This window comes from Fukomys damarensis, unplaced genomic scaffold (assembly GCF_012274545.1).
Source record: "Fukomys damarensis isolate Sample0158 unplaced genomic scaffold, DMR_v1.0_HiC HiC_scaffold_19, whole genome shotgun sequence".
NCBI classification, from domain to species: domain Eukaryota; kingdom Metazoa; phylum Chordata; class Mammalia; order Rodentia; family Bathyergidae; genus Fukomys; species Fukomys damarensis.
In genome coordinates this window covers 7,449,366-7,476,566 of record NW_022900931.1, presented here as the reverse complement: position 1 = coordinate 7,476,566, position 27,201 = coordinate 7,449,366, and the positions used below count along the sequence as shown (strand labels likewise).

General features: G+C 51.5%; 2 protein-coding genes across 4 annotated transcripts in view; one reads left to right on the top strand and one right to left on the bottom strand.

The window, feature by feature from the left end:
* Positions 1-6,904: 6,904 nt before the first annotated feature.
* Sgsm3 (small G protein signaling modulator 3) lies at positions 6,905-20,620 on the top strand. Of its 2 annotated transcripts, XM_033766209.1 has the most exons (22): positions 6,905-6,920; positions 12,513-12,627; positions 13,022-13,107; positions 13,519-13,585; positions 15,411-15,616; positions 15,708-15,815; positions 16,230-16,373; positions 16,638-16,833; positions 17,096-17,241; positions 17,367-17,591; positions 17,866-17,920; positions 18,018-18,145; positions 18,355-18,510; positions 18,659-18,713; positions 18,852-18,901; positions 18,980-19,132; positions 19,271-19,341; positions 19,437-19,485; positions 19,564-19,649; positions 19,797-19,919; positions 19,998-20,058; positions 20,146-20,620. In XM_033766209.1, exons 2-22 carry the CDS (start codon positions 12,621-12,623, stop codon positions 20,224-20,226), a joined length of 2,253 nt encoding a protein of 750 aa, XP_033622100.1. In that variant the 5' UTR covers positions 6,905-6,920; positions 12,513-12,620; the 3' UTR covers positions 20,227-20,620. The 2 variants fall into 2 exon arrangements, with proteins under 2 accessions (XP_033622100.1, XP_010610711.1); XM_010612409.2 differs by lacking the exon at positions 6,905-6,920 and having other exon boundaries at positions 12,108-12,627.
* A 151-nt stretch (positions 20,621-20,771) lies between these two features.
* Mrtfa (myocardin related transcription factor A) overlaps positions 20,772-27,201 on the bottom strand; it is a 92,904-nt gene continuing 86,474 nt past the window's right edge. Inside the window, exons 10-13 of one of the 2 annotated variants that reach the window (XM_010612443.3) lie at positions 25,760-26,695; positions 24,939-25,091; positions 24,716-24,776; positions 20,772-22,121 (exon numbers count right to left, since the gene is read on the bottom strand). In XM_010612443.3, the coding sequence (XP_010610745.1) occupies positions 21,607-22,121; positions 24,716-24,776; positions 24,939-25,091; positions 25,760-26,695 (1,665 nt within the window). In that variant the 3' untranslated portion in view covers positions 20,772-21,606. Of the gene's footprint in view, positions 22,122-22,181; positions 22,202-24,715; positions 24,777-24,938; positions 25,092-25,759; positions 26,696-27,201 lie in introns of those variants that run through there. The other variant, XM_033766208.1, reaches the window with a different exon arrangement.

The window sequence follows — 27,201 nt, the reverse complement described above, 5'->3', positions numbered from 1 at the left end:
ACCAAAGAATCAATAATTACTACAGCTATATCATCTTTATCAATAGAAGAGATCTGCAATAATAATATAAACACAAAGACGTATCTGCTAAGCACCAACTATATCACCAGTGACATATTCACAACAGGGCTGTAATTTGTGTCTCTCTGCCAGGTAGATTGAGCCATGGTGCATGCGTGGCTGTATCACTTGTACCACCTGTGCTACAGGCCACCCAGTGGGGCTGTCATGCATGTACTACCAGTTGTGCTAGCCATCCAATGGGACAGTCATGTATATACCAATGGTGGGTCAAGCAGGCAGGAATATGTTAACAATATGCAAGCGGAAGGTCCTGAGTTCAATCTCCGGTACCAAAAAAGCACTATAAATGAATTTAGCAGTAATAATATAGCATCAACTAAATAGCTACAGATTAATAAAATTTAATGATAAAAATGGGCAGAGGAAGGAAAGATGAAAAAAGTAAATTTGAAAAAGAAAAAGTAGATGAGAAAAACCCCAACTGAAGAATAAAAGTTAATAGAATTAGGTCAAAGTAACAGAAAAATAGGAAAAAGAGAAAAAACACAGCAGAAGATGGGAAGGGACAAAAATTTAAAAACCCCAAAAACATAAACTCAAAAAATTTCTCTGCATGTTTGGGTAAGTTCTTTCAAGGGCTTATGACATCTGAATCCACTAGACATAGGTAGTAATAGTATGTCACAATTAGGACCTGTTTTGTTTCCATGCCCACATTTGCTGTGTGAATGCTGAGTCTTCCCCTGCCTTTCCCACTAGGTGTGATCATTCAGTGGTGTGGTATCTGCTTTAAGGCTGTTTGCACTCTAGCACACTTAGTATTTTTGCTTTTAGTCCCCCTCACATGAGCGCAGGATTTTTCACTTGCCAGAAAGATGTGGTGCCACTGAGCTACATCCCCAGCCCTGCTTTTAGTTAGTTCAGACTGGCCTTCCACTCACTCTGTAGCCCTGGCTGGCCTCGAGCTCACGGTGCCTCAACCTCCTCCTGAGTGCTGAGATGATAGGCATGCACCACCATGCCTGGACTTCAGCGCTGTTAGTATTTGTGGTCTTCTGTACTTTATGGCCTACAGCCCCTGAGGTGCCTCCCTTGCTCTAGGGGCCCCTTTGTCCATGTACCCCAGGATGTGGCACCTGTCCGAGCCAAGGCATCGCTCTCATCACACCGGCAGATGGGAGAGGCAGACAGACCACTGAGCTCTATGGTGGATGGAGGTAGCAAGGTGGGGACCAAGCAGTCTAGTAAACTTACTGTCAGGACTTTCAGACCCATCTCCCTTGGAAAACCCCATGACCAGCCTTATAGCGCAAGAGGCAGGGCTGCCATGTTTTTAACAACCTGAGCTCAGCCGGGCATAGTGGCATATGCCTGTGATCCCAGCACTTGGGAGGTTGAAGCAGGAGGATTGCTGTAAGTTCTAGGCTGGCCTGGGCTGCCTAGTGAGTTCAGGACCAGCCTGAACTACAAAGGGAGACCCTGCCTCAAACAAAACAAAACACCAAAAAAAAACCGATAAACCAAACCTGGGCTCACCACTGCTTAAATTTCTCAGGTGGTCTATGACTAGACCACCCCTTTTCTACAAGTTTCTCTTGTGGCTGTTTCCCACCTAGTCACTGTGGTAGGTTTACCCCAGAGACCCTGAAGTTTAGTTGTTCTGTGACCTCTAATTTCCAGGGTAACTCAATGTTAAACAATAAACATCTTCCCAAAATGGCTTCTTGGTATATCACTCCCAAGTATGGCAGCTGCTACAGTGAAATTCTTCTCCAGCTGTAGCTTGCCCTGTGGAAGTAGTCATTTTTCAGAGTAAAACCCCATGCTGTGTTTGTAGCTTACATTATCTGTGCTCAGACCTTTTTCTATTTTGAGACACTGTGTTTCTCAGTCTTAACTCAAACTTGCCATCCTCCTGCCTCAGCCTCCCAGAGTATTAGGATTGCAGGTGTGTGCCACTGCACCCAGTTTAACTTTATTTTTCAAAGGAAGAGTACCTCACCTGGTTTCCAGATGGGGCTACCTGGAGATTTGGCAGAAGTTACTGATATCAAATGTCTATCAGCAGAAAAATAGATTAGTAAGTTATTGAATGAGACAGCATAGTTATGGGGAACAATACTGATATAAAATGTTCAGTGGAGAAACACTTAAAAATGTTATGAGAAATTGCTGCCTGCCTCACAAGCACAAGGTCCCGAGTTCAATCCCTGACACCCCCCCCATATGTTATGAGAACTATGTATTGATGAAGGAAAAAGCCAAAAGAGAGAAACAAGAGACAGGGTGGAGTAAAACTCAGTGGCAGAGTGCTTGGTTGGCACACGTGAGGCCTGGGTCTGATCCCAGCACACACACAATTCGGTAGGGAGATGATTTGCTGGGGTGGAAAAGTCATGGCAGATTTTTTTCTTTCTGTTTCCATTAATTTTGTGTTAGTGTAATTGCAGAACTCAGGAGAGTCCAGAACTTCCTTTCCCATAATAACCTCTATAACTGTAAACGAGAGATTTTTCTTGTCCCTGTAGCTGAAATTTATCCTGATACAATTTATTGTTTGTGTTTGCATCTTGTGTTCCCAGTGGAGAAGATGGCCCTGTGGATATCTGTGCAGAACTCAGGAGATATGCAGCATTTCTGTAAAATAGATTTGGAAGCTGGTATAGTGGTGTACACATGTAATCCCAGAACTCCAGGAGGCTGAGGCAAAAGGATCACTAGTTCAAGCCCATCCTGGGTGGGCTTAGCCAGACCCGGTCTCAAAATAAAACATTTTAGAAAAGGCTGCATGTCAATCTGTGCCAAGGACCTGGTTTTCAGTACCATAAAAGAAAGAATTGTAGATTTTGAGATAGTATTTTTCCTCCTTAGAGTCCATTTTACTAACTGCCTTACTTTTCTGTTCTCCTTGTGAGTCTGCATCTCTTTTACACTGAGACTGCTTTTTAGTGGCTTTTGCTTTGACAAAACATTGCACTTCAATACAGTTGGATGCAGTTGAAGCTCTGTGTGATGTTAAACACCTGGGGATTTTGTCCATTCTTTAAAAAACAAAAATAAAACCTGTAGCTCGGAAACCTGAGTTGGAAAATGGTGTCAGTTCTTTTTTCAGTGATCACTTAGATCCCTGGGTGGGCTAGGGAATTGGTAAGTAACTTGAAAAACAACAGACTTTACCTTTTATCAGTTTAAGGAATTTGTGACTTCACAGGTTGCCAAGATGTGAAATTCATGCTGGGCTGTGTTAATAAAGTGTTAGTGTAAAGAGAGGAGGGGGAGGGAGGGAGAGATCCCTTTCACAGTTATAGATAAGCTGTTTGCACTATCCCCCTCCATTTTTGCTTTCCCAGGTTTTGTGTAAACATTAAATCCCCAGGGAGAGCTGTTTGAGGTGATGAGTAGCAGCTTGTTACCAAGAAGGTGAGACTTAGAGAAGCTTAGTCCTCATGGCTTGATGTGGGCCTCAGAAAAACTCCCGGAGGACACATTCTTCTACTGTTGTGCTTAAACTGTGTTAATGAAAACATAATGCAGGGCCGGGGATTTAGCTCAGTGGTTCTGCCGCCTGCCTTGCAAGTGCAAGGACCCAAGATTGATCCCCCTTACCGAAAAACAGACAAACATAATGCACATACTATAAAAATCACCCTTATTTTAAACTGTATAATTGAACATTTGTATGTGTGTCTTTTGGTTTGGTTTGGTTTGGTTTTGTGGCACAGGGATCTAATCTGGGACCTCACACATGCTGGGCAAGCACCCTACCCCTGAATGCATACTCGGCCCTCAGCGCCTTTTAGCTCTTCACTTTGCTGTGCACTCATCTCCACGGTCTAATTCCAGAACATTTACCTCAGCCTGGAAGGAACCCTGTCACCCATCAGCAGTCATTTACTGCCCTTCCCCTCCTGATGGCCATGGTCTACTTTCTGTCTCTGTGGATTTGTGTATTCGGGACATTTTATATGAAACAGAATCATACAATATATAGCCTTTTGTGACTGCCCTTCTCTTAGCACAGTGCTTCTAGGTTTGTCCATGTCGGTATGTCTTTAAGGACTTCATTCCTTTTTATGGCTGAATATATTTCAATATGTGATGTGCCACATTTAGTTTATCTACTCATCAATTCTTGAACATTTAGACTGTTTCTACCTTTTTTTTTTTTTCTTGAGACAGGGTCTTGTTGTGTAGGACAGGCTGGCCTTCAACTCAGGATTAAAGGTGTGTGCCACCCATACCTGGCTGCTTCTACCTTTTGACTATTACAAATAATGCTTCTATAAATATTTGTATATAAGTCTTTATGTGATATAGTTACTGATTGAGCATTCCTGATGTGAAGTTCAAAGCACTCTGGAATCTCAGACGATTTTGAGTGCCCGTGATCAAAAACTTTAAGATTCTGAGCCAGGCATGGTAGTGCATGCCTGTAATCCCAGCTCTCTGAGAGGCACTGTCATCATTAAAGTTAAAAGCCCCTGTCGTGATCACCATCAATCTCCAGTCTGCCAAACCAAGGGCCAGTTCTCTGTCTTCATACTGCTGGACTTGCAAGCAGCGCATAACGCTGATGTATCTGCTACTGCATCGATACTGCAGGCTGGGGAATTTATAAAGATCCGGGATTTATTGCTCACAATTCTGGAGTCTGGGAAGTCCAGCAGTATTTGGTCTGGTGAGGACCTTCTTGCTGCCTCCTCATAGCAAAAGGTGGAAAGATGAGAAAACCATCCTCCTCTTCCAGCCCCGTGTAAGGGCGTCTAGTCCTACTACTAGGGAAGAATGCCTGTGGCCCAAGAACCTCTTTATGCTATCAAATTGGCAATCCTAGAATTGAGCTACATTCCTAGCCCTTCCTGTTTTTTATTTTGAGATAGTCTTGCTAAGTTACAACTAATACCAGTTCTATAAAAGTTCTTTCAGAAAATTAAAGCGGAGGGAATACTTCCAGACTCATTCTATATAGTAAACACAATTTTGATATCAAAACCACAGACATTAGATGAAAAGAAAACACATCAAATGTCTTTTGTGAACTTATTTGCAGAAGTTTTAGCAAATTGAATTCCACAGTATATGAAAAGGATATCGAGTGGGGTAAGCTTCAGGTGTTATTCCTCATATTCCTTTGGTGCTTCTTGTCCTCACCTTGAATCATTTCCTCACATTTTGCTGACCTATTTTCAGATGAAGGGGTTGGAAGTTCTTCCCTTCTGCACATCTCTGCAGCTCTGTGCAGGTCATTCCTGCTCTCTGCTCCGTCGCTCAAGCTGCCATGAACAACCCAGACCCTCATCTCCATCTCCTCAGCTCCACGCTGTACCAGGAGACTCCTTAGGCAGTGACCAGGTACTCACAGGTCACCTGCCTGTTGCTGTCCTGTGGTGACTGCTGTCCAGTGCTGAAAACCATTGTTTCTAGTATTTTTCCAGTTTTTTAGTTGCTTAAGTTGGGAATATAAATCTAGTCTCTGTAACTCTGTCTTTCCCAGACATAGGAGCCCATTCAAATGACTGAATCACATCTTATTAACAGTGAAACAGAATTTTATTATCCCCCCAATGTTTGATATTTAAATTTTCACATTTTTGAGATATATAATGCTGAAGTAAACTTTTGCTTGCATTACCTTTTGTTGAATTACTTCCCTAACATGAGTTTTCAAGCAAACAGTAGTTGGATCAAAGGATGTGAAAATATTTATAGTTCTTCCATCCCTCAGGGAATTATACAAATTATAACAATTCATGAATGAACTAGTTTTTTAGTACAAAAAATTAATTTTACTAGCATCACATATTTTATTTAGAAATAGAGTCCAGGCAGGCATGGTGATGTGCACCTGTAATCCCAGCACTGGGGAGTCTGAGGCAGGAGGATCACCACAAATTCGAGGCCGGTCTGGATTACATAAGCCTGAATTCCACAGGGAGACCCTATCTCAAAAAACAAAAAAGGAGTGAGCCAAGAAAATGTGTACACACTTCAACAGTTTGCCCTACTAATAAATATCTGAAAGCTAAGGCCACCACTTTGAGCATCTCTTATAGAGGCCAAAAAAGTAACTTGTATTAACCTCATGATATCTAAATAAATTCATTATTGTAATATTTACACGTTTTTCTTTTCCTGATGCATACGTATTTTTTGTGTGCTCTGTATGTAAGTACACATAAACATACACAGTTGGACCAACATACATTCACATATGTTTACATGTTTCCATCATCAGTGAGGATGGACCACCTTGCTGTCTGGGTCTCAAATTTAAAACCTTCCAAGGCCTTGTGGATCAGCTGCTCACCCTGTTTTTGTCACACATGGCAGTGACCTTGAGTGTTACGTCTGGCCTGACACACAGATCTGTACTCAACACAGAGCCAGTCAGGTAGGCTCAGGGAAATAAACTCATAGAAATACTCTATGTATGACCCACTTCCCTAGAACTGTACATGGAAAGGGCAGTGAAAGAAGCAGTTTTGGGCCCAGGATTTAGCTCAGCGGTTCTGCCGTCTGCCTTGCACGCACAAGGACCCGAGTTCGATCCCTGGTACCAAAGGGAAAAAAAAAAAAAAGAAGCAGTTTTAAAAAGTACAGTTAACTCTTGAGTTATGACTGGCCTTACATATGAACAACTTGAGTTATGACTGGAATTTTAGTTTTATGAACAAAGTCTCGAGTTACTACCTGAATGTCAGATGCTTGTTTTTCCAGGTGGTCTCAGATACACACTTAATCCTTAAAGAGTTCTAGAAGGAACACTGCAGCATCTTTTCCTGTATGGAGTTGAGAAATCCTGGGTCAGTTCTCTATAAGGACACTGAGATCTGCCTGAATATAGGAGAGAAACTTTGAAGGCTGTGTAGAGGAGCCTGAGCCTTCGATTGACTGACGTGAGTTAAAACCAGCCCTCGTGAACAAACTGAGTTCATAAACCAAGGGCCCACTGCTCTGTGGTAATTACTGTAGTAATTGTGATAGAGAGGTTGCTGTTTTCCAGAATGCCCGAAGAATAAGGGATATGAAATAATAGCATTAGTTATTTACTATGGCATGAATTCGTGACTTTTGTTTACTTTTTTCCTCAACTCCTGTTCACTCATTTGTGCTATTTATGTAGCAAATGTTTAATGAAAGATTTCTGAGTACCAACATTGTGCCAGGTGCCAAGAATGCAGAAATAAACAAGATATAGTCTAGTGAGATCAACTGAGAAAAAATAGCTATGTGTTAAATGCTACGATAAAATTATTTACAGGGTTTTATAGGGACATAGATGGTTACGTTAGTAAAGGCAGAGAAATGTTATGAAGGTTCACTGATTTTTGGTGTGTAACAAGTCACCCTAAAACTTGGTGGCTTAAAATAACAACCATCGGGGCATGGAGGTACACTCTGGGAGGCTGAAGCAGGGGAATTGCAGTTTCTAGCTCAGCCTGGCTAATTTAACAACTTTGTAAGACCCTGTCTGAAAAAAAATTTTTTTTTCACTTTGGCATAACTTTTTAATGGTATTTTGTTACAGTTGCTCTTTTTTTCATTAAGTTTATTGGTACATTTTAGGTATACAATGCAGTTACATTCATCATTGAAAAAAAGTTTTTTGAAGAGCTAGGGACATAATTCAGTGCAAAGGCCCTAGGCTCAAAATCTAGTACTGAAAACAGAACGAAACCTCACAATAGCCATTTATTCTCTCATGGTCTCTATGGGTCCCGTTAGGCCTTTTGAAAATCCTGCTTCAGAGAGGACGGTGCTCTCATGCCCTTGCAGTCAGATTGTGGCCTGGGCTGGAGTCGTCTACAGGAGCACTTCCAAGGTTGCTCACTGCTGTGGCAGGCAAGTTAATGGGGCTCCTTGGGTGTCCTCCTGACCTGGCGGCTGACTTCTTCCAGAGCAAGTGATGAAGAGCCCGTGGGAAGTGCAGTGCCACGTACAGCCTGTCCGTGGAAGTCGCGTAGGTAGTGCTGCCAGTGTTCTGGCTGCCGCCGTTAATGCAGTTTGGTGTGGAATGGGCTTGTGCGGGGATATGGGTATCGGTATCAGAAGGTAGACTCGCTTGGGGCCATCTCAGAGGCTGGGCACCTCCGTCCTTTCTGTGACAGGCTGTATTTGACCAGAGTGTTAGTGTGACGAGTCTGGCAAATGGGACCAAAAGAACAGAAGCAGAGAGTGCAGCGCACTGGCAGCAGATGGACCTGAAGGGTGGACGGGACTGACCATGTCAGACCTTTTGTTGTCAGAGAATGGCCCTTCCTCTGGGGGTGCCAGCAGCATGGTGAGCGACGCAGGAGATGGTGGGGTTCCTTTGTCTACGATGGCAATAAGCGGCAGCTGGGAGTACAGAGTCCCTGGGGAACCTGGTTGGCGAAACTGGTAGGGGGTGTGACTGCCCAGGAAGACCTCAGAGTGAGAACAAGGCACAGAGGTTTACACGTGATGAGGACTAGAAGCCGAGGAGAAAACCCAGGAAGAGAAACCAGTATTTTTACTTTTACCCTAAAAAAAGTACTTTCATACTTTTTCCATTTTCTTTAAAAAAAAAAAACTCATTGAGCATTTATCTGATTTAATTTTCAGCATCTGTAGCAGCCACATTAATCTCTGACATCAGCCTTTCTCCTCTCCCTGCTCTGGGCTCCTCTCCTCTCAGTAGCATTCAGTGTCCCCACGTACTCACAGAGAAGTTATCTTCAGGATCTCCACAGCTGCCAGAATAGAAGTGTTTGAGATTGTGCTGTTTACAACAGCCCTTGTATTTCCTGCCAGGTGCCTGTGAAAACTACTTCTATAGCAGTAACAACCCTGCTTGGTTGTCAGCACAAGAATAGGACTGTAAGTCAGGATCACAGGGAGCGAGATGTGGTGGCGTTTGCTTGTGATGCCAGGGCTTGAGAGGCTGAGGTAGGATTGCAAGATCAAGGCCAGCCTGGGATACATAGTGAGACCCTATGAGGTGGAAAAGAAGAATGAAGGATTCTGTCCCTCTGACCTGACCACAAGAGGCTACAGGAAATGGACAGAACCTTTCCCCCTGCCTGTACACTTAACTTACAGTGATATCTAACCTTTGCATTGTGAGCAAACTTTGTCTTACAGGAAACTGCAGGATTGGCAAATAGGAAGGCATATACTGGAGACAGCATTAGAGAACTGGCACCTTTAAACACATCCATTTAATTTATAAAAATTCTTTCTGAACATCTAAAACACGTTCACATTATTCATGATTTTCCAAAGTTTCTGCCTTTCTGCACCCTGTAAACTACAGGAGGGCAGCTATGGGGATGTGGCAAACTGCTCTAGCTGTTTCTGCCAACTCCCCTGGCTGCTTGTTGGAAGATTTCCATAGCAACGAGGCAGGAAAAACCTGCCCGCCCAGCTTAGCAATATCACTTCCGGCCCTTGTTGGGAGACTCGGGGGCAGCCTGTGGAGGAAGTGAAAACATACATATGTATGCACATGTACAGCTGAACCTTGCAGACTGTTAAGAATAGTGTCCCCACTCCTCCCACCCTTCCCTCCTCAAGGTCCCGTCCGCCTGCAGCCACTGGGCTGCTATGTCCACCTGCCACACCGGCTCCTGACGAGCTTTGCACTTGCTGCTCCTCCAGGGCCCTCCCTTTGGCTAGCCAAGGACTCCATCCTTTGCTTCCTTTGATTTTTGCTCAGCACTCACCTTCTCCTCAAAGGGCTTTTCCTGACTGCTTGATATATTTACCCCCTCTATTCTGGTGCTCCCCATACTTCTGTCTTGCTTTGTTTCTGTCATACTACTGCAGCTATCGCCGTCTGTTTTCTTCTGCTCTATATGGTGTACTAGCCCACCCTTCTTTTCAGTGCTGTAGCTCAGCCCTCAGAACTATGCCTGGCTCTCGGATGCTTAGTCATTCATTGTTTACTGACTGATGCATGAGTTGGAGGCTGCAAGGTCAGGAAAAGGGAGCTGCACACTGAGAGTTGTTTTCTCAGCCCCTTTAGTCCTCCATGGCCACATGTAGCTCATTGCTTCCATTTCAAGTACCCTCCCTCCCTTAATGCTTTTACTTTGCCCTTCCAGAAGCAGCAACCAAATCACCACCTTTGGTGTGATCAGTAACGTTCAGCCCACATAGGTTTTCAAAGATGAATATGAACTTTCGGTACACTGCAACATGAGGGGCCCAGGTGCTAACAAACAGTAACTTTCTAGAAATTGCCAGGACTGTGCAATGCTTAAGTCTGAGAGTGTGCTAAGGGCCTTATTGGAATTACCTCATTTAATCCTTATGATCTTGGTAAGGCATGGGTGTTACTTCATTTTATGGGTTAAGAAAATTGAGATTCAAAAGAAGTGAAGTGAATGAACTTGCCTAGGGTGATGACAAGTGACAGCAGAGCTGGGAGTAGAGTCCAGATCTGACTGGAGACCTCTTCCCTTTGCATCCCAGGGCAGAGGGTAAGCCCTAAAGCCACTGTACTCTGAGGCTGCGGGCAGTCATTCACTTACAGCAATAAGCTGTCGCAGGGGTCCCAGCCAGTAGGTGGCAGAATAGACACACTGGCTCACATTCCCAGCCCTGTCCAGCTGGCAACCAGGGTGAGGCCTCATGGTGTTGTAGCAGCATTGTTTGGAGTCTGTTACAGAAGTGTGTGCCACGCTCTTCTAGGCTTATTTTCTCTCATATGAGCTCAGCAGAATGTGTTGTGAGGACTGAATGAGGACACATGAGTTTTAAAACTTTTAGCTCAGATGGGCATTGCGGTGCACATCTGTAACTCTAGCATTCTGGGAGGCTGAGGCAGGAGGATTGCAAACTCAAGCCCAGCCTGGGCAGATTAGTAACTTAGCAATTCTCTGTCTTCAAGAAATGAGGGTGGGGGATGTAGCTCTCTGCAAAGGTCCTGGGTTCAATCACCAGCACTTCAAAGAAAAAGAGAAAATAACAGGAGCACTTGGGATGTGAAAGGAAACCACCTCTCCATATGGAATTGGGCAACTATGAGTTAACTGGATACCTATTTGTAGAATGCACCGGAGTAACCATGACAGCTTCTGCAGTCTGTCACCAAAGGAGCATAAGGGACTCAGAAAGTCCTGCCACACCCCACACACACTCTGCTTTGTGTAAATCCACTTGCTATGTTCCCAGGGAAACTCCAATGGAATTAGCCTTGTAAATGGAAAAAGAGATATATAAAGAAGCACAGACTTCTTTTCGGGGGTCTCGAGAGGACAGCACTCTTCTTGAGCCACCAGCTAATAAAGTTGCTCTGCACCTATCCCCATGTTAGAGTGCTCTGTCCAGGGTCCTCAGTTTCCTGCTTCAGGGAGAGAGAGGCAGGAGGATCACTTGAGCCCAGAAGTTTGAGACTAGCCTGAGCAACTTGGTGAGACACTATCTCACAAAAGTAGAAGGAAAAAAAAGGTGGTAGAACTGACTGCTGGTGTGGGAAGGATGGTTGAGGGTGTTTCCTAGAAGCAGAGCTGAGTTGTGTTAAGTGATTCCTAAGAGATTCTGGCTCACAGAAACCTGTTCCAGAGGCTTGCGGGGAGGCTGGGCTGTTTTCTCCCTGAAGAACACTGCCCAGAAGTCTGTGTGTCTGGTTCTGCTTCTTAGTAAGCAGGGCCTTACTAAGCTGTTCTGAAAACACTTGTTTTCTAGCATCTTCAAAGTGCATCTTTTTGGAATGTTCACATAGAAGGGTTGTTGTCTTTCAGATCCTTCTTCCCCTCTTCTATCCTCTTAAGAAGACTCCACAATAAAAAACAGAAATAGTGTTGGGGCAGAGCAGAGCAACTCAGTGCTATAGCCAAGTGTTACAACTCAGTGTTGCAGCCACATGCCACTGCTCTGAGGCACAGCTGAGCTTTACAGCTCAGGGTGGTGGCTATGAACACAGCTCTCGTAATGTGAAGACTCGAGAATATGACGGTCAACTGAAGAAGTGGAGGGAAAAAACCTTCATTACATGGGCTCAGAGGAGTCTGAATGCTCTTACCAAAAATGAGGTCTCCCTATTTAGGGATCTACAGGGTAGGTGAGCATGGGGGCAGAGTTACACAACATTCCTGAAACACACGCCATGTAAGCATGCTCACAGAAGTAGGGGGTGGAGCTACAGAACATTCCTGAAAGATCGCACAGTTCAATCACAAACCATTTTGGCACATTGGGCACAAACTGAGGTTTCACAGAACATTCCTGAGAGGCCACACAGTTCAAACAGTCACAAACCATTTTGATACATTGGGCAGGAGGAGCCCAGCAGCACAAGCTTACATTTGCAAACAAAATATTCTGGGGGGGAGGCAAGGCGAGGACCTGTCTTATTGTACAGCACTTCTCCCTCCATAGTCCAGTTTAAAACGGGCGGAATATGGCTCTTTTCCCTCATTCCTCCCCACTCCTCCCCACTGCTGGCCAGCAGAGCAGCGCAGTATGAAGGCCTTGCCTTCCAGGATGGGGCTGTGCAGTGAATGTACCCTTTGCTTTCCTGACAGGCAGATGTTTCTGGAGCAGATGAAGCCCGAGGCACCTTCTAGCTATCAGAGGTCAGGATAGTAAAAGTCTAAGCCTGGATTTGTGGAAGCTGCCAGCGGCTCAGCACCATGTCAGGTGAAGCACAGCTGGGCTCTCATGAGCCATAGGTGGGGAACTGGCTTTTGTTTCCAGAAACAGCCATCCAGACAGGAATGACACAAAGGGGAAGGGAGGCTGGCTGCAGGTCGGGGATGGTTACTGAGACAGTCTGCTCAGGTCTTCACATTGCCCAAACTGCCCCTTCCTGAGGTGGAGGAAAAGGCAAGGAGATGGAATCTGAGTATGTTTTGTAACATGCTGCTGCTCTCCTCTACTTGTCCTGAAATGTGCTCCTTCCCAGGAATTTTCTTCCATCCCATTCTTCCCACCCTCCTGTGCTTAACAGCTTCTGTGCAAGGGAGGGGATATCTGGCTTGGATTTTGCCTGTGTCTTCTTGATTGTTCTTTCCCCGGTCCTCTGTGTTTGTAGGAGGCCATATACCTTCTGCTGGTGGCCCCTTCTCAGCACTGACTCCAAGCATATGGCCCCCGGAGATGCTGGCCAGGTCCACACAGGTACAGTATTGGCGCAGCCAGGCACAGCTGTGCTGTGGGGTGAAGGGGCCCTCTGCAGGTGTTGGGTGTTGGGGTAGCCAACTCCAGTGTGTCCACCAGCTGAGATGGTATCTTAGTTTTATGAGCCTGTTTGAATCAGTGATAAGGTAGAAGGAAGGGTATGGTAGGGACACAGAAATGCATAAAACATGTTTTTTAGCTTGATAGTAGCAACCTTTGAATTCTGAGAACAAGGAAAATGAATTCAGAGGAGGTGGTCACTTTATACGTGGAGAATAACCAGAGCAGACTTTTTTAAAGGGTAGCCTTTGGTCAGGGTGGAATTTTAGTGGTCAGCCATGGGAGTGGCATCTTTTAGAAACTGGTCTCAGGCTGGGATGCAGATGTCTTTCTTCCTAATCCTGTTTCTAGAAGGAAGAGTTGGCGGAGCAGTCAGAGTTCTGCTACGATGAGTTTGGTTTTCGCGTGGACAAGGAAGGTAAGATGGAGCCCTGTGATGTCTTGCTGATGATGTTCTTAAGAACTCCCACTTCTGTGACTTGAATTCCACAGCAGTCTACCTCTTGAGTGCTGGGTCTCATTACTGCAGACATAGGGACAAAAGCGTATCTGAGCATGATGCTGTTATAAGTACCATATATGGAGGCCTCTGGGTTTTTAGACGGGGTGAGGGATTAAACACAAGGCTTTCACACTGAGCTACAACCCACCCTCACCCTGCCTTTTTTTTTTTTTTTTTTTTTTTTTTTTTGGTAGCAGGGATTGAACTTGGGACCTTGTGCTTGCCAGGCAGGCAGCAGCACCACTGAGCTAAATGTCCAGCCCCTGCCTAGCTTTTTAAAAAAATTTTGAGGGCTAGGGATTTAGCTTAGTGGTTCCGCCACCTATCTTGCAAGTGCAAGGGCCTGAGCTAGATCCCTGGTACCAAAAAGTAATTTTTTTTTTTTTAGATAGTTTTGCTAAATTGCCCAGGCAGAACTCAAACTTATCCTCCTGCCTCAGCCTCTCAGAGTGCTGACTTACAGGTGTGTGGAACCATTCCCGTGATTAAATTTTATTACCCTTCACCTGATAATACAAGCAATAATATTCACTGTAGAGAAATTGAAAAATACAGAATTTTAGCAGGATAAAGATTCAAACAAAATTAACCTCTAGTCCTAGTGCCTGAAGATAATTGCTGGTATGTTAGTGTGTTACTTTTCTGGCCCTGTGTGTGTGGTACTTTCCATACCTAAGAGGGCACCATGTGCACAGTAATTACTTGAACATTTCCTCTCTCAGGGTTCCTGAGCTATACACACTCCCTGGCTGCGTCTGGTCTTGAGTCCAGCATCTACACCAGCCATCATTGTGCAAGTGGTCTCGGGCTGGGTGCGTGGGGGGAATGTGGAAGGCTGGCTGTCTGCTCAGACAGGGTGCCCTGTCTTTGGGCCAGAGCTGTGGCTACAGCACTCATCTTCATATTCAGGCCATTCATATTTCCACTTCTAACATAGTCTGCCTTGTTCTTCTGACCTGCTGGCAAGTACAAGTTAAAAGCAGAGGTTGAAAGGGACATAGGGAATTTTGTAGTGTGATGGAATTGTGTCTCTGCCCAGCACCACACTAAAACAGTGTTACATCTAGTTTGTTCATTGATACTGGTCAAAATGTGCACTTAGGGTCTCTGCCTTTCTGTGCGGAGACTCTGGACTAGAGACCAGATGCAGCCACGGGGTGCATGTAGCTGGGAAAGGGCAGTAATGAGTACACAGGACCCAAGGGAGGTTGGATTTACTGAGCAAAAGGCAGAATGGAATGGCAGGAGCAAGAGAAAAGTGACAGCAGGTGAGGATGGGGCAGGGCCGGGAGCAGCACCTGATGAAGCCTAGAGTAGGCCTTTGGCTCTGAGTCCGAGAGGAGAGCCCAGTGGGGGTGCCGAGCAGTGATGTAGTCCAGCGTGTCGTGGAAGGGCTGGGGCAGCTGCCATAAAGGCTGTGCCATGACCCAGGTGAGGGGCTGTGGTATGGCCTGAAGCAGTGGCCCACTGATGGCTGTGGATGGAGTGTGGGATCTGGGGCAGAAGGAGCTGGTGCCTCTAGGGTTGAGCCTGAGCTTCTGGAGAGGAGGGATCTGGGGTGTCTTTGGGGGAAGAGCTGTGGGGAGCACCCAGGAAGTAGCCCTTTGGTCTGGTTTTGGGGACAGCACCTGGCCTGGAGACAGCTTGGGGCCCCACTGGGAGCTGCAGGGAGATGTGGGATGTGGAGGAGAGGACAGAGTGCCGAACCTGCTGTCCTCCCGCTGTTTTTCTGTGGTGACAGGCCCTGACTCTGAGTCCGGCCCACTGATGGGTGCAGCCCTGGTGGAGGACCCCCCCCAGAGGCTGCGGTGGCAGGCCCACCTGGAGTTCACCCACAATCACGACGTGGGGGACCTTACCTGGGACAAGATTGCTGTCTCCCTGCCTCGCTCTGAGAAGCTGCGCTCCCTGGTGCTGGCTGGCATCCCGCATAGCATGAGGCCACAGGTGAGCCACAGGGACCCACGGCAGTTTGAAGTACCCTGGCCTGGGTCCAGTGTTACGAGAAAGACAGTGCATGTGTGGCTCCTTCCCTCAGCTGTGGATGCGGCTCTCTGGGGCCCTGCAGAAGAAGAGGAACTCAGACCTGTCCTACCGCGAGATCGTGAAGAACAGCTCCAACGATGAGACCATCGCTGCCAAGCAGGTGACACAGGGCAGTTGAGGGGCTGGTTGGGAGAGACCATGTGTGGTCTGCAGGAGGAAGGTGTCCCCTGGTTGGTCTCCTTGGCAGGCCTGGCATCCCTCATACCCATGCATGACTACAGAGGAAACTTGCTCCCCTGGGTCCTTCTTTGGCTGCAAGCGTAACTATCCAGAGGGCCCAGTGTGTGGAGAAATTTGGGGCAGATGGGTCCTCATTGGGAACAGCAGGGATCTGAATACACATCCAGCCGCCACACCCGTCTTTCAGTAGGCCCAGCATGAGGTTCCCAGTGACTGATGGAATACCGAGGTGGGGGAACCTTTATTTGGAGTGCCAGGAACCCGTCTGGGGCTTGGCTCCCTCCCTGGGCATCAGTCTCACAAGGCCTTGTGGGGTGGTGTGGCCCCCCAACAGATTGAGAAGGACCTGCTCCGCACCATGCCCAGCAATGCCTGCTTTGCCAATGTGAACAGCATCGGGGTGCCCCGACTGCGCAGGGTCCTCCGGGCGCTGGCCTGGCTCTACCCGGAGATTGGCTACTGCCAGGGCACAGGCATGGTGAGAACCCCCGGGAAGGGCTGGGAGCATACTCAGGGTCTTCTCCAGGCCCATAGTGGGGTGTGATTTTTCCTTGTGGTGTAGAATGGGAGGTGGGGCTGACCTCGAGAACCCTAGTGGCTGAGCAGCTGCTTCTGCTATCAGGTGGAGCCCAAGAGCCTTCTGGTATCCCCAAGAGGCTCTTCCTGATTGGTTGCCCCACAGGGGCACCTGCTCTACTCACCAAGACTTGGGTAGAAGCCCCTTGTCCTCCTGCCTGGCCAGGTAGCTGCCTGCCTCCTGCTGTTCCTGGAGGAGGAAGATGCCTTCTGGATGATGTGCGCCATCATTGAAGACCTGCTTCCTGCCTCCTACTTCAGCACCACCCTTCTGGGAGTCCAGACTGACCAGCGGGTCCTGCGCCACCTCATCGTGCAGTACTTGCCTCGCTTGGACAAACTGCTGCAGGAGCATGACATTGGTGAGCCCGGAGACAGCCTCCTCTGGGCCCAGGGTCCTGGGACACTGCTGATTGTGCACCTCCGAGGCCTCAGGACGCGTCCTGTAGAGGATGGACACGCATAGTCTGTGTTGCTCATGTTCCCTGGATTCCCTGACCTCTTTCTACACTTTCCTGCTCTTTCTCCTCTCTTGCTGCTCTTGGGGAGGTGTTCTCCCTGCCTACATCACCTCTGGCCAGCTGTCTTGGTCCCAGTCCCAGTGACTCCCGTGCCTGTCCACAGAGCTGTCCCTGATCACACTGCATTGGTTCCTCACGGCCTTTGCCAGCGTCGTGCACATCAAACTGCTGCTGCGCATCTGGGACCTGTTCTTCTATGAGGGCTCCCTGGTGCTGTTCCAGACCACCCTGGGCATGCTGCGCCTCAAGGTGCTACCGGGGTCCCTGCTGAGTGGACTGCGTGTGGGGGTGGGCATCTCCCCAGTGGCCAGGCCAGAGGGCACTGGTCTCTGAGGACAATGCTGGTTATGAGCCCCCCACCCTCCCATCGCCAGGAGGAAGAGCTGATCCAGTCGGAGAACTCAGCGTCCATCTTCAACACACTGTCAGATATCCCATCACAGATGGAGGATGTGGAGCTGCTTCTGGGGGAGGCCATGCAGCTGGCCGGCTCCCTCACGGACGTGGCTGTGGAGACCCAGCGCCGCAAGCACCTGGCTTACCTCATTGCAGACCAGGGCCAGCTTCTGGGGACCAGTGCTGCCACCAACCTTTCCCAGGTGCTCCAAGCAAGGAAGTCCTGTCTCAGCCCACAGCATGAGGTCCCCATGGGCCCCCGAGGCGAGGGAGGGCGTGGGGATGCTGGGCACTTCCCTGTTCTGCCACCTCCGCCTCCCCGACACAGCCAGGGCCCGTTGGCAGTGGTGAGGTGAGCAGCCCCTCAGCAGGGCACATCTGGGTGCCCTGTGGCAGGAGCATGGGCTAAACCCTGAGCTGACAGGATGCTGAGGACATGCGGGCAGGTCCCCCACTGAGCTGCTGTCCCTGATGCAGGTGGTTCGTCGCAGGACACAGCGGAGGAAATCCACCATCTCCTCTCTGCTCTTTGGTGAGAGCCGGAACATCTACCCTCACAGCTGGTGTGGCTTTGCACCTGTTCCCCGGGGCAGGGCAGGCTGGGGTAGGCGACTCTCTCTGCCCTCTAGGGGAGGATGACCTGGAGGCCCTCAAGTCCAAGAACATCAAGCAGACGGAACTGGTGGCCGACCTCCGAGAAGCCATCCTGCGTGTGGCACATCATTTCCAGTGCACAGACCCCAAAAACTGTAGTGTGGTGAGTGGGGGCTCCCCTGACCTGACTTGGGGGCTCTTCTCCAGTCCATTCCTGGGGCTGAGACTTCTCCCCCACAGTGGTCCTCACTGTCCACAGCTACTTTTATTTTGAGACAGGGCCTTGCTAGGTTGCCCAGGCAGGGTTCAAATTTGGGACTCTCCTCCCAAAGCCACCACACCTGGCCTGTCCACATCACCCTGTCCGCGCAGGAGCTGACTCCAGACTACAGCATGGAGAGCCACCAGCGGGACCACGAGAACTATGTGGCCTGTTCACGCAGCCACCGACGCCGGGCCAAGGCCCTGCTGGACTTCGAGCGACACGATGACGATGAACTGGGCTTCCGCAAGAATGACATCATCACGGTGCGTGGGGGCTCCACGTGCATGCACACTGCCGCAGCCCCTGCCCCTTTCCCGCCGAGGGCTCTGCTTCTGAAACGTGGGGTCACAGCTGGCCCAGTGCTGTGGGCCTCATGAGCCTGAGCCCTGTCCTGCTGCTCCTCCTGTGCAGATCGTGTCTCAGAAGGATGAGCACTGCTGGGTGGGTGAGCTGAACGGCCTGCGAGGTGAGCACGCCCTTCTTCAGCCTGGCGGAGCGGGAGTGGGCTTCCCTCCTGGGTGAGCGCGGCCTCCAGGTTCTGTGTGACCCCTGAGTTCAGGGGTCGGATGGCTACTAGGGCCCCTCACGGCCTGTTCCTCCATAGGCTGGTTTCCAGCCAAGTTTGTGGAAGTCCTGGATGAACGAAGCAAAGAGGTAAGAGGTGGGCAGGACGGGGCTGTTCCTGGGTGCTGCCTGCCTGGGCCGTCCTCCTCAGGCCCCATCTTCCACCAGTACTCCATTGCGGGGGATGACTCTGTGACAGAAGGGGTCACAGACCTCGTGCGGGGGACCCTGTGCCCAGCCCTCAAGGCCCTGTTTGAACATGGACTGAAGAAGCCATCCCTGCTTGGAGGTGCCTGCCATCCCTGGCTGTTTATCGAGGAGGTGAGCTGCAGCACACGCTGCGGTGCCCTCAGGCCGCCCTCACAGGGTGGAGGAGCTTGCAAGGTGCTGCGTGTGCTCTGCAGGACCGGGGTTTGGACTGGCCACCCCATCCCACACTGGCTCTCCTGTCCGCCATAGGCTGCGGGCCGCGAAGTGGAGAGAGACTTTGACTCGGTGTATTCCCGCCTCGTGCTCTGTAAGACCTACAGGTAACAACCCGGCCTGCCCGTTCACACTGTCCTGGTGGGACTTCAGAGGGAGCAGGGCCTGGCAGGTGGGCGATACTGAGCTTTGGTTCCCTCAGGCTCGATGAAGATGGCAAAGTCCTGACCCCAGAGGAGCTGCTGTACCGGGTGAGCAGGGCTACTCTGGCAGCCTCTTGACACCTTCTGGCCAGTGGGGCACCCAAGTGACAGTCGTACCCTCCCCAGGCTGTGCAGTCTGTGAACGTGACTCACGATGCAGTCCACGCGCAAATGGACGTCAAGCTCCGCTCGCTGATCTGCGTCGGGCTCAAGTAAGTGTAGGGAAGGTGTTCTGAGCGGGACCGGTCCCGCCCGACTCCTGGCCTTCTCCACTGAGGGTGCTCAGGAGCTGCTGCGGAGACTGTGGAGGGCCATGCGGGCCAGACCCCGAGCAGCCCTCCTCCCAGCCTTGTCCCCAGTGAGCAGGTGCTGCACCTGTGGCTGGAGGTCCTCTGCTCCAGCCTGGCCACCGTGGAGAAGTGGTACCAGCCCTGGTCCTTCCTGCGCAGCCCTGGCTGGGTCCAGATCAAGTGCGAGCTCCGGTGAGGACCAGGCAGGGCCCTGGCTGGCAGGCAGTGGCAGAGGTGGGCAGTCCCTGATAAGTGCCTCCCTCCCCACAGTGTCCTGTGCTGCTTCGCCTTCAGTCTCTCCCAGGACTGGGAGCTCCCTGCCAAGAGAGAGGTGGGTGTGTGGCTGTCCCAGGAGGGCAGGGTGGCCCCAGGAGGCACTGCCTGGCCCAGTCCTCCTGAGCAGCTGTCCTGTGTGCAGGAGGAGAAGCAGCCCCTGAAGGAGGGTGTTCAGGACATGCTGGTGAAGCACCACCTCTTCAGCTGGGACATTGATGGGTGACGCTCCTGTGGCCCGCTGCACCCAGGCCTCAGGGAGCCCTCTGGCTCCCCAGGCGGCCCCACCCTCAGCAGGAAGAGTGAGGTGCCTGGCACCAAGCTGTGGGGCACGGGGAGGGAGCTGGGTCAGGTCTTCCCACTCCAGGCTCCCACTGTAGGCTGGGGCAGAAGGTAGGTGCCCGGGGCAGGCACCCCCTCCCAAGAGTGGGGTCAGGGTGAGGGCTCTGTCCTCTCCGGGTCCGTAAGCAAGTGCCAGCTGCCCACTGCAGTTTGTAGGAACCAACATGCTGGTGAGGATGGGAAGCCGCCTTGGTCAGTCTTTGCTCAGGAAGCGGGTGTTAAGGGCCGACAGCGGGCCCTGTGCCTCTTTGGGGTGTAAATAAACTGTCTTTGAGAAAGCGCCTCCGACCTCTGTTCAGCTAGGGCAGTGGCTGCCTTTCTGGACGAGCCTGGCTCCTGAAGCCTGAGTCAGCCCTGTGGGAAGACAGAATTTAGTGCCCCCACCACCACTCCACAGACAGAATACGATGGACTGACAGTTGGTGTTTTTGTTTTTATTTTAAAAAGTTCACACAGTTCCCACCTTTGTCCCAGCCACTGGTTTTGGTGACTTCACCCCTTTACCCCCATGAAACAGTCCAGCATATTGAGGCCAGTGGCGGCAGCCCCTCCTGTCCCAGGGCTGAGTTGGCTGCAGTGAGGCAGGGGGTGGGCAAGGAAGCCCCTCTGCCCTCGTGGCACTAAGGAGCCAGGCAGCGGGAAGGTGGGCACGGGGCTGTGACAGGGTGTCTGCGTGTCAGCACACGTGAGGGGTGGGCCAAGCCACGTGGCACATCACTCGGGGTGACCCTGCCTCCGGTCTCCAGCACTCCAGGCCCTTCTGCATGTGAAAGCAGGGCGAGGCAACTGCACTCATCTCCTGCACCCCTACAAATATACGTATATATTGTATGATGATATATAATATAGAGGTATATACACCTGTACAGAGAAGTTTTACCACCAACCTCTAAACGGTCACACTACAGCAAGACACTAACATGGCAGGAAGCTGTGGAACCCTGGTGCGGCTGATGGGGAGGAGAGGCCCGGGAGCCTTTCTTCCTCACAAAGGGGGAGTTGCTGTCCGATGCTGCACCTCTGACCTCAGAAAAGGAGGTCGAATTGAAACGGCCCTGGCTAGGCCTCCAAAGCCCCAGCAGAGACCCAGAGCTGCTGCTTGGCAGCTCCTCCTCTGCCCTGGGTGAGCCAGAGCCAGCAGTGGCCCCTCCACGCCAGCCACTCAGGGACTGTGATTGTCGAGACTCACAGCCACACCGAGCCTTGTTGGCTCCAGTCCTGTAACTTTCAGCCCCTTTCTGGCCCCCGTCTCTGGGGCGGAGAGCTACAAGCAGGAGTCCCAGTGCAGCTGCAGATCGTGGCCATCGAGGAAGTCTGTGGAGAAGAGGCTGGGTGTGGCGGTGCTGAGGGGCGCCAGGCTGAGCACAGGACCACCTGACGAGAGCTCCAGCCAGTCCATGCCGTCCAGGTGGCCGTCGGCCAGGTCCAGGCCCACGCCACTGCTAGGTTCAGGGGCAAAGTGCAGTTCTGAGGTGTCCATGGGTGACGGGGGGTGGTCCAGGATGGCAGAGCTGCTCAGCATCTGGCTGTGGAGATCATCGATGAGGGACAGGGGCTCTGGCCCCTCGTGTCCACCAGTCAGCAGGGGCAGCCCCGTGCTGCTCTCCAGGAAGTCCTCCAGACGCCCTGGGAGTGCAGGCAAGCCTGGGGGAGGCGGTGCAGCCTGGGGGAACTCAACAGCCGGCAATGGCTGTACTGCCAGCGGGGACCCGCAGGCTGCCGAAGGCGACTTTTCCTTCCCTAGTAGAGATGGTGGCTCCTTGAAATCTGCTGAAATTTCTGCCAAGTGACAGAGTGAATGAGTGTCAGAATCCAGGCCAGAACATACACAAAGGATGACAGCAGACCCTTCCCTCACACTGCAAAGAAAAACATAGCGATTGCTTCTTGGCCTTTTGGCTAGGAGCAAGTGTAAAATAAAGCAACGTGCTCACTTTGGCAGCACTTTTACTATAACGAGAAGAAAAATACATCAGACAGAGATAAGCACTAGAACTGAGACTTTTAGAAAATAGAAGGAAGGAAATCTTCATGTTAAATGTCCAGTCGTTTTGGAGCTATAACACCAAAAAGAAATAGACTGCCAAGAATGAAAATGTTTTTCATAAAATGGGAAGAGGCATGTGCAAATAATATATTTAATGAGGAGTTAATATATTGAAAATAAACAGTAACAATAAACCTGATTCAAGGATGAACAAAGGCCTTGAAATTTTCTCCAAAAGAGAAAAATGGCCAACAGCACACGAAAAGATGTTCAACATTTCTAGTCAAAGGAACACAAATCAAAACCAAGGTGATAAGTGCAGACAGCCAAGCCTGGGGCACTCAAGGCACTGGGAAGCAAGCCTGAACTCAGCCTGGGAAACCTGTAAGGGACTGAGGGTCAGTGGGAGAACCTACATGCACAAGGGCCTGGGTTCAACCCCCAGCACCAGGGAGCATGATGGTAATGGCATGAAACTGGAACCCTGGTATATACTGCCATTAACTAGAACAGGCGGTAAGTTCCAAAACACAACAGGACCAGGGATTTAGCTCAGTGACTCGCCTGCCTCACAAGTGCAAGGTCCTGGGTTTGATCCCCAGTGGGGTTGGGGGTGTGGGGGAGTCAACAACAGTGTGATCCAGCAATCTTGTTTCTGGGTAAGTTCTGGAAAGAAGTGAAAGCAAGGTCTCCACAAGATATCTGTGCACTTGTGACAGCAGCACTGTGCTCAACAGCTAGAAGAGCAACTCAAGTGCCCACTGGAGATGGGACATCACCCTCAGTGAAATAATCTAGGCGTGAAGAAAGACTGTGCCCTAACAACTGGCACTCAGTCACTCAAGACACAGGAGGACCAGGGTGTAAGGGCTGGGGAAGGGACCCGGCAAGTTCTTACAGGCGTGGCTTTAGTTTGAGCTGAGAAACAGGTAGTGGCAATGGTTGCACAACATTATGGACGTATCTGATGCCACCAAACTGCATCTGGAAATGGCCAGGACGGCACATTTTGCTCCACACACTACCATGACAGAAGAACCACACAGAACAGACTTGCTCTTGGCTCCTGCCCCTGCTCCCGTCCCCGTACCTGTACCTGACCTGCTACCACCACCCGTCCCCTTCAGATACCTCCTGGAATCCTTGGACCTTCCTAGCCCTTTGGGGACAGGCAACACCCTCATCTCCTGCTCTCTGCCATCCCTTAAGTGCAAGAGCTCAAGAATGGCCTCTTGCTCCTGAGGCCTGAGTGTCCATTCCAGCTGACCTCAGAGCATCCCACCCCCCAGCCTCAGGGTCAGCCATGCCTTAAACACTCAGGCACCATGGCAGCTGAAATGCTCCCTAAGGTTTGAGAAGTGCTGACCCCAGCACCGGAAGCTCTGGATGCCTCATTTGAAACAGTCTAAAAGCCCCATGCTGAAGCACTGCTCCGTGACCTGGCAAGTGCTTGCTTCACCTGCCCCCTGCACTCAGGCCTGACAGCAGCTCAAACCACATGCTAGCTGCAGAGACCCTGCCACACCCACACCGCACACCAGGATGCTCCACTACTCCATGGTCCTTACCCCTCCCTGCCTTTGTCCTCTCTCAGATGGATCCTCTGCAGGAAAAGCTCTGCACAGCCCTTGGCCTGGGGTTGCCCAGGTAGAGATGGGCTGGGTATGGGCCGAGGCTCCCTGTGTGACCATCTCTGGCCTCTAGGTTGCCTCTAGGTTACCTCTGCGCAGTGCTGGGCCTCTTTAGCACGCCCCTGTCCTGCACCAGTCCCCTGCTCTACCGACCTCACCCACCGTACTTCCCACTGTCCATGGAGAGTCTCTCCCACTGTGGCATGTGTCACTTCCGGCTGAGACTGCCACTACCCCGTCACCTTCATCCTAGAGCGTCAGGCCATAGCCCTGGACCCATCCGTGGCTGCTCTTTCCTCACCCCTACCTGAGCAGGTGGTCAAGCTTGGCCTTGTCTCTCCCAGACCCCTGTGGCCTGGCCTCTGCCAGTCAGCCTACTTCCACTCACATGCAGCCACTGTATCACAGCATCTCCAGATATCGCTGTATCTCCAGACTGGGCTGTCGTCTCCCGCCCTTCCCCACCACGCTGGGCACCAGCCTGCCAAGCCCTCCCCTACATCTCATGGATGGGGCTCATTCATTCTATCTACTGCCTCTGCCACACTAGACTTGTGTTCTGCATAGGCAGATGCCCTCTTGGCGGCAGTAAAAACAACTGTGCCAGGGCCATGCCCTCCCAGGTCGCCCTGTCCAGCCATTGCTGTGCTCAGCACCTGAGACCAGGCCTGCCGAGCAGTTCAGCGCTCAACCACAGGCTCCAGACAACCCAAGGACAGAAGGGCCCAGGTAGGTACTGGGGAGCTGGGCTTTACCTCCACTCTGAATCAGAATATCAAACAGATCATCCATCTGCTGGCTTGAAGAACCATTTTCTAAAAAAAAAAAAAAAAAAAAAAAAAAAAAAAAAAAGGAAAATCTAAACATGGGGGCCCAGTGGGCAGCCAGACCCCTACTCAAGCCCCCTGACTGTCCCTCACCGGCCTGTCCCTCCAGTTAGGCCTGGGGACACCACCCAGCCAGGCCCAGCACCCTCACCTGATGTTTGGGCTGCTGGGTCACAGCCTCCTTGTAGCCAGGCAGCTCCTTCTTCAGCAGAGAAGCTGGGGTCCCAAATGGGGTCTGTGGTGGGTGGTCCAGGTCCATCTGGGCAGGTGGACCAGAGGCTGGAGAGCTGGGCTGGGACAAGGGCTGGATGGGAGAAAGGGAGACGGGGTTAGGGAAGCAGGGCCAGGCTGTGCGCTCTGGGCGAAGCAGGAGGTGCACAGGCTTTGGTGTAGCTTCCATGGAAACCACTGGGGAAGGAGGCTCATGGCCGGGCAGGCACAAGGTGACCAGCAAAACAAACGAGGGAGAGAGGGGTTCTGGGCTGAATCCACACCCTGAAGGTTCTGGGTCCGCCTGCCAGAAGCTGCTCAGCAGCGCTCCTCTCCCTGCCTGAGGAACCTGGTTCTTGTCCTCTCCCAAGCTCTGCAGGGCTAACAGACCACACCCAGCGGCCTCACCTCTGGCTTGGGTGGAAGATCTGGGTTGTGAAGGTGGTGGCAGCAGGGACTGCTGGCCTCTGAGGGGAGCGCCTTGAGTTGGCTCTCGAGCTACACAGTGGTCCACAGCTTGTTCCCCAGCTCTCACCCAGGCTCACCCCATGGAGCAGTGGTGCAGGGCTCCTGGCCACTGCCAAGTGTAGAAAGGCTCTGGCTTCAGCGGAACCAGAGGCTGTGGCTCCTGCTGGCTCCGGGGCCCTAAGGCGGTCCCCGCATTCGCCAGCCTCAGTGCCCCACACCTCCTGGGGCAGTTCCGGTACCTTAACAGGAAGATGGATGAAATCAACCCTACATGCCCTCGTGCACCCCGCTTACCTGCAGGGGGCTCCCGCCAAGTAGGCCCGGGCCGTCTGTGTTCTTGTTGGTCACAGTGAGGACAAGGTGAGTCCCTGTGGCGTCGGTGACAAGGGTGGGTGGTGTGATGCCCTGGAGGAGGCCACTGGCCTGCGGGCCTAGGAGCAGCTGCGAGCCTGGTGCGGGCTCAGGTTCAGGCGGCGCAGCTTCCTGCTTCACAGCCACAGCCCCAGCATCTCCCTGGCTGGTGATGGGGGTCGCCAGGCCGGGGCTGAAGGGGCGCACAGTGGCCGGGGGCTGGCGGCTGAGGGGGCAGCTGGGGAGCCCACCTTCCTGCTTCACCGGGGCGCCCGGCTGTTGCGCACGCTTCTCCCGCTCCAGCTGCAGCCGGAGCAGCTCCACCAGCCGCTGCTTCTGCCGGAGCATGCGCGTCAGCGCCTCAATCTGCCGGTCCTTCTCCTGCAGCATCTGGTCCTTGTCCAGACCCTCCGGCTCCCGCACCGCACCCTCCTCCTTTACCAGCACCTGCAGCGGCGAAGCCTGCAGCGTGAGCTGTGTCAACGGCGACGTCACCGTCTCGCCGAAGGCGTCCCCTGGCGTGGAGTTCTCGTCGCCTGTGCTGAGCAAGGAGCGCTCCGAGGGTGTGGGAGACACCGGGGGCGTGGAGCCAGTGCTGCCAAACTTAACCACACCGTTGCTGGTCACTGTGGCCACCACCACCTCAGCTGGGGCCAGGCCTGCGGTCACCAAGGCCGGCCCAGTACTCAGCCGGGCCGCTGGGAAGGCGACCACCACCTCGCCTGCCTTGGACAGCAGGGAGGGGGTGGTGGGAGCCTTGGATGCCCCAGGCACAGGGCCAACTTGGTCCTGGTAGGCACGCAGGCGCTCGATCAGCTCGGTCTTGGTGCCAGAGACCGGAAGGGACCGCAACTTCAGCTCCTGCTTCAGCTCCGCCACCTACAGGGGTTGAGAGTGCAGCAGAGAAGGCTGACACGGAGCTGGGCCCAGCAGCAGGACAGGCCACCGAGGACCGGGACTAGCAGCCTGTAAGCCAGGCCTGTCTGCCCCATCTGCAGAGCCTTCCAGGGACCTGAGCCAGGTGTCCCTGCCTACCAATGCCCACCTGGCATCCTCCCTTTCACCATCCTCACCCCAATAGGGACTCAGCCCCTAGGACCGTACCCGGAACTCAGCAACTACTTCACTGGATGTATTAATTCTACAGATGGGAACAGTGAGTTCACGGTAAAACACTACGATCCCTAAGAGTGAAGCCCATGCTAGCGCCTCCTGAGCACCATCTGGCTGAGGTCTGGGTCACAAAAAGGGTCCTGGTCTACTCCATTTCCAACTGGGGAGAGAAAATGGGCCATGCACTGAGCAGGGCCCACTTCCCCGGGTCTAGGACCCAGGACACAACCCCTTGTGCATCCCATGGACGGGCCACTCCTTGCCAGGAAGCT

Bases quoted from the DNA above. Each gene is read 5' to 3' on its own strand.
- Sgsm3 (XM_033766209.1), top strand. The intron at 16,834-17,095 runs GTGAGCCCGGAG...GCCTGTCCACAG, and splicing joins GCTGCAGGAGCATGACATTG to AGCTGTCCCTGATCACACTG. The intron at 17,921-18,017 runs GTGAGAGCCGGA...TCTGCCCTCTAG, and splicing joins CATCTCCTCTCTGCTCTTTG to GGGAGGATGACCTGGAGGCC.